The 6,219-nt window shown below is 45.4% G+C and overlaps 1 protein-coding gene across 1 annotated transcript in view; it reads left to right on the top strand.

The window, feature by feature from the left end:
* Positions 1 to 3,098: 3,098 nt before the first annotated feature.
* Positions 3,099 to 6,219, top strand: part of EAH_00057210 (Polyadenylate binding protein, related) — a gene marked incomplete at both ends in the record, with an annotated part of 3,840 nt that continues 719 nt past the window's right edge. The window contains 6 exons of the mRNA XM_013397442.1: positions 3,099 to 3,507; positions 3,869 to 3,967; positions 4,665 to 4,826; positions 4,934 to 5,020; positions 5,243 to 5,383; positions 5,912 to 6,136. Coding sequence (XP_013252896.1) covers positions 3,099 to 3,507; positions 3,869 to 3,967; positions 4,665 to 4,826; positions 4,934 to 5,020; positions 5,243 to 5,383; positions 5,912 to 6,136 — 1,123 coding nt within the window. The remainder of the gene's footprint in view (positions 3,508 to 3,868; positions 3,968 to 4,664; positions 4,827 to 4,933; positions 5,021 to 5,242; positions 5,384 to 5,911; positions 6,137 to 6,219) is intronic.

The following is a 6,219-nucleotide window of genomic DNA, read 5'->3' as shown; positions in this document are numbered from 1 at the left end:
ATATATAGAAAATATATGCATATATGTACACACAATATATATATATATATATATATTTAAAGTGTATATATAAAATATATCCAAGTGTAGATATATTCTTTATCTATGCTTGGAGTAAATAATTTTATTTGAATAGAGGCTGATAACTGAGAGCCAATGAAGTGATAAACAAATGCGTCAACCCTGCATCAATGCATGCATTAATGCATGCATTTATGCATGCATTAAAAGGGCTCTCCCTGCATGTGGGGCTTCCTATAGCGGTAGTTTGCTGTCTTTCTTTTCTGTACACCAAACATCGAAGTAAAAGGGAGGCTAGATGCTCTTTAAAAGTTTTTTCTTACATAAATACTGCTTAAGAGCGGCTTCAGCTTTACTTACAAGACTGCAGAGTGTTGTTATAATGTGTAGAGCCCTGCATAGTTTATGAAGAGATAAACTATAAGCAGCAGATCTTTACTTTTATATTTAAAGTGATTAGTTTTGTTGCATTAGATGTATTATCATCTTTGAAGTAGATTTTTTAATAAAAGAAGGAGAAGGAAGAGCAGAGAGGGTTTAAGCCTTTATTTGCACAATATCTTTATTAGCATTCAACACTGTCTACCTTTCTTCTAATGCAGATTCAGCTGTATATACACTCTAGAAGGAGACAATAAACAGCTGGACATCCCCTCGTGATAGAGTTTGTGGTGTATTTACGTCAAGCCCTCTATACACAAATGCATTTTGAAATTAGTTCATTAGGCATATCTTCTTTGTCTTTCTCTTCAGTCCCGCTATGATGACGAATGCGAAGGCAGTGAAAGGATATATTTTTATATTTGCATGCACATGCATGCATGCATGCAAGTGGCTCTCCGCGGTGTATAGACACCCCAGCAACAATATTTATACAGTCTTATCTGCAACAGCAGACTCCCTTACAGGATTCTAGCAGCTGAGCCAGCCCCCACAACAGCAAAAAGATTGCCGCAACAGCAGCAGCAGCAACAACAGCAGCAGCAGTTACAGCAGCAGCTACCAGCAGCAAGAATCAGCCTGTGTGGCAGCTGCGGTGTGTTGCAGCAGCAGCGTGGGGCTGCGGTATTTGTTGTCGTATTGCTTGTTCTTTACAACCCTAAACCCTAAACAAGTACACCATATAACAGAAACAAATCTATAAAATGCTGCTTATCCAGCATTTTCTATGATATTAACCGAAGCAAAATGCACTGAAATCTTGTTGTTATTTTATTTCTTCTTTGTTGGGGATAGATGGTATAACAGTATAAACATCTCTGTTGATCGTTTGCTAACATTGTTTATCTCCACAGCCTTTTAAAAGTTTGAGCCTATCTCTCCCCAACAGTAAAATTTTAATGTATTTTCATATACAGCCTGCATTATAACATGAATGTGTAAAGGAAGCATAAGAACTTAATGCAAGACGCTGTTGCAGAGGACCTCCTGACTTTACTTTATAATAAACCTATGCCCATTGGCTTCCGTTATTTCAAAAGCTCTGCCTATATCTATATGCAAAGTGAAGAACATGAAAGGTTGCTTCCTCTTCAATACAGGGCGCTGTGCTGTTCTCCCCACAGCCACTTGAGACTGCTGAACGGAGAGCTGCTTTGAAGATATTTCTTTTATAAGTACGTCTATAAGTACGTCAGGCGTTTAAGTTTATTGTTGTTTGTGTGTGGAGGGTCTTTCGCTTTTATCTGTATATTAATTATTTGCAGCCAAGTGTGTAGCGAGAGTTTTCTTTAGAAACAATGCTATTCCCTCCCAGAATAAATAAACAAATACATGAAAATATCAACAGGCATCAAAGACCCTACAACAAACAATATTTATCTGCTGCGTAGTTAGCTCCTACTACACAACATAATACAAATATAATATATATCTTTTTGTTTGTGTTGAGAGAAGATAGACAGAATATCCGCGAGAAGGTGAAGCCATCCAGAGGTTTTTAAAATAATTACTAGGTGTATTAAGGGTTAAATAATGCAAAAGAAATACTCTTTTATTTTATTTTAATTATTTAATAAAATGTCCGAACCAGGAATCGAACCTGGGTTTACACGGCCACAACGTGTTGTCCTAACCTCTAGACGATTCGGACCAAACGCTTTTGCTTTCCCCAATGGATCTTGGCTTTTGTGCAAGACAATACTTGAAAAGAATTAAAAAAAGAGGTATTTATGTTGCTTTCAAACAAAAATATATTCTAGATACTTTGATATTAATTTAAAATTATAATTTATAGAAGAATTTAGGCAGAAATTCAACAAACCCTGCAACATTGCATGCAAGCTACGCGGGGCCGTTCAAGGGGCTGTAAGGAAGAGGCAGGAAAGCCCCACTGAGTGGCTGCAAGGCATTGGTAATTGTTATGTTTTTGCGTTTATTTCTGAGTTTTTAATTCGTATTAAAACCCTCTTAGTATTAATAATCTTCTGTACATAAAGAACAAGCGATACGACAACAGATACCTCAGCCCCACGCAGCTGCTGCACACCGCGGCTGCCACACAGGGTGATTCTTGCTGCTAGTAGCTGCTGTTGTTGTTGCTGCTGCTGTTGCGGCTATCTTTTTGCTGTTGTTGGGGACTGGCTCAGCTGCTAGAGTCCTCTGAGGGAGTCTGCTGTTGCAGATAAAGCTGTATATACTGCTGTTGGGGTGTCCATACACCGCGGAGAGCGCGGAGTTGCCGAAGCTTTGCTTTTAGGTGCTGCTGCTGTTGCTGCTGCTGCCTCTTCTTCAAGACGGCTTACTTCTGCCTGCTGCCCAGCCGGGGGATGCATCAATAGAGCGGCTCTGGGCGGTATTGGGGTGTTCCAGCTGCTGCTGCGTCTGCTGGTGTTGCGGCTGTCTGTTGCTGCTCTTTTTCTCGCGGTCGTCTCCATTTGCTGCTGCAGCTGTTGATTTTGCTGCTGCAGCTGCTGTTGCTGTTGCTGGGAGCTGGTCGTGGAAGTTACGCTGCTGCTGCTGTCGCTCACCTGCAGCTGTAGTGGGCTGTCTTTTTGCTGCTGTTCAAGGAGCAGGAGTATTATCTTTTTGCTTTCGCTAGAATCTGTTGTTGCTACTTGCTGCTAGACAGACCGAACATGTCTTCTGCAGAAGCAAGCCTATTAGCGGGTGCCGCTGCAGCGGAGGCACTAGTTGCTGCTGCTGCTGCTGGTGCGCAGCATGACCAGCAGCAGCACTGGGGCATAGAGGGTTCTTCTGCTGGGGGCGATGAGAAGGCGGGTGCTGTGGGGTTGAACAACAACAACAACAACAGCAGCAGCAGCAGCAGCAGCAGCAGCAGCTCTGGCAGCCCCGGGGAAGATGAAGCTGGCAGCAGTGTTGCTGAGGGTTTAGCTAGCGGTATACTCCCGTGTCGCAAGCGCAAAGCCCCAGAGGAGCTGCCGCAGATCGATGAGGCTACAGCAGAACGTTTGAAGAGAGCCACCGACTCCCTAACAAAAGAACAACTCAAAATGCTGCTTGCACGTGCCTGCTCCCACTACCCCGGTACATACACCCCACCATACATACGTGCATGCATGCATGCATAAACACACTCACAGAAACACACAGACAGCGCAGCAGCTGCTGCAGCTGCGGACATGCACGTGTATGCATGCATGCATGCGTGTGGGGCAAGGGCAAGCAGCCCCTGTGCATTTCGTTGGGATCGGGATCGTGCTGATGAGGCAACTGTATGAAGCTGTTTCCTCTTAGTGGGCGTTTCCTGATCTGCGCAGACACTGCAGGGGCTAAGCCACCCCACACGCTGTATGTACACTTAGCGTGGGTTGCTGCATGCGGCAGTCCTAACTAGTGGGGTGTCGTTGCATGCGTCTGCTGCTGCTGTTGCTACTACTTCGGGTAGATGTTGCTGCCAGCAGCGCCTTCCTTTGCTGCGGCGGTACTGCAGCAGAGAAGGCGTTGCTGTTGCTGGTTGCAGGCGTGTTGGCTGTGCAGTATAATGGTGATAGTACCCTCGTAAGACACGCATTTGAGTAACTATGGGGTGTACATACACCTGCGCTGCGAGGAGATACACCTAAAAGGGTTGTGTAGTTGCAGTGCTGCACAGAGGCAAAAGCAGCAGCAATAGCCGTGTTGCTGTTTAGGGTTTTAGTGAAGAAGAAAAAAATGCTTAATTTGGAGTGTACAGGCACAAACAGACAACGCAAGCCGGTGCCGTTTCGTGTGCATGCATGTACACCAGAAGAATAACGGGGTCTAAATGAAAGTTGTGCAAGTGCATATGTACATCGGGGTAGTGGGGTTGTTGTTTGCATGCGTTGCGGGTGGGGTTGTTACTGTTTGCTTGTGTAGATTAATTGTTTATGTGTATTAGAAAGGGCAAGGAGAGAGGCTATTTTAATGATTTATTTGTATCTGCAATCACAACAAGAAAGGATATATTTTTTATATACGGTGTATGTGTATGTTTATTATATATTATGGTTTATGCGTAGGGGGAGATCAGCGTAATTATATATGTATATACAGCAAATGATGCAGCAGATGGAAGTTTGTGCTGTCAGTATATGTTGTTTGCCCTCAAGGGGCGGCTGGCGAGGTGTATGCATATAAGAAATACAAAATAATAAATAGTTAATTGTACTTACTCTTGGGGCATATAAAGAGACACTTATGTGTTCCGGGTGTATGTGCAGCTGTGGAGAACGCGCTGTACGCGATGATTGAGGCAGACCCGAGCAGCAGGCGGCTGATGATAAGAAATGTTCCATACACTGCAACAGAGACATCTCTGAAGCAAACTGTTGAGGCTTACGGGCCTATTGAAGACTTCAAGCTTGTCATTGACAGAAACACAGGTGAGAGGAGGACGGGGTCCCCTGGGATCATCTGGGATCGCCTGGGATCGTCTGGGATCCCAGGGGAATCGTGTGGGATCGGGTTTGTGGGGTGGTGGTTTCGGTAGTGCTCCGCAGGGATAAAGAGGCAGGAGGGAGGGGTGACCCTCTGGCCTGTGGGTGGCCTTGGGCGTTGTTTGTCAGTGTAGTTGTGGGTGGGGTTGTTGTGTTCGTGGGCCTTGATTCTTTTGTAATGTTTGCTCTCTCCTTTGTTTGTATTACCCTTTGGTCTTACTGGTTGTTGGGGTGTGTGTACCAGGAAGGGCCTATTTAGGGTTTAGGGTTTAGGGTTTAGGGTTTAGAGTTAAAGTGTTGCGTTGCAGGGGGTTGTGCATAGTGGGGATGGTGTTTATTTAGGTGGGGTTGTTGTTGCTTAGGGCTTAACAAGGGCTTTGCCTTCGTCACGTACAAATCGATGAGCGATGTAGCGAAGGTCCTGCAGTCAGAGGTGACAATAGACGGGCGGCCTCTCAGCATTAAGTTGGCTTCGCAGCAAGACCAAGGAGCGGCTATGAAGCGTAGGGATATATATACATATACATATGCATATACATATATATATATATATATATCCGTCTCGCTGCATGCATGCGTCTGCTGCGCTCTCTCTGTTTTTGCTTGCATGCGCTGGAGTGTCTCCTCATCCGACTGTTTCATGCATCTCTTTGTTTGGTTGTGTATACGCTTAGGGTGCCTGTTGCCGTCTTGTCTTGTTCTTGTTTCTTTGCATTGTCTTCTTTTTGTCTGTCTCTTCCGATGTTTTGCGCGTTTTGTTTGTTTGTCTCTCTCTGAAGTCCTCTTCCTTCTAGTCCGCTTGTCTCCTTTTTCTGTATATGCTGTCTCCTTCACTTTCTGTCTCCAAACTAACCCCTAACCCCTCTACACCATCACGACCACCACAATAGCAGCAGCAACAGCAGCAGGAGCAGGAAAAACAGCAGCAACTGCAGCCGCGAGAGCAGCAGGAACAGGAACAGCAGCAACAGCAGCAGCAACATGTAATTGGGTATGTGTTGCATGTTGTTGCATCTCTATTTGTGCTGCAGGGGCCTTCCTGGGTCCCAACCAGGGCTGTCGTTTGTTTGTGCGTAATGTCCCTGACACCTGCGATGAGCGCCGCCTTAAGCAGGAGTTTGAAGGCTTCGGTACTGTCAGGGAGGCGGCCATCGTACGCAACAGAGACGGCTCCTCTAAGGGCTACGGCTTTGTTGTATTTGAAGACCCAGAGGCCCTCATGAAAGCTGCCAACCAGGCACAGAGAGTTATTGATGGTAAGCTCCTGCTGATGCTGCTGTTGGTGTTGCTGCTTCTGGGGCTTATGCTGTTGCTGTCCATGCCTGGGGGGAGGGGGGGA

Source organism: Eimeria acervulina, genomic scaffold (genome assembly GCF_000499425.1).
Source record: "Eimeria acervulina Houghton genomic scaffold, Eah_scaff1217, whole genome shotgun sequence".
Classification (NCBI taxonomy): Eukaryota; Apicomplexa; class Conoidasida; order Eucoccidiorida; family Eimeriidae; genus Eimeria; species Eimeria acervulina.
Note: the sequence above shows the minus strand (reverse complement) of the source record. Positions and strands in the feature narration are given on the sequence as shown.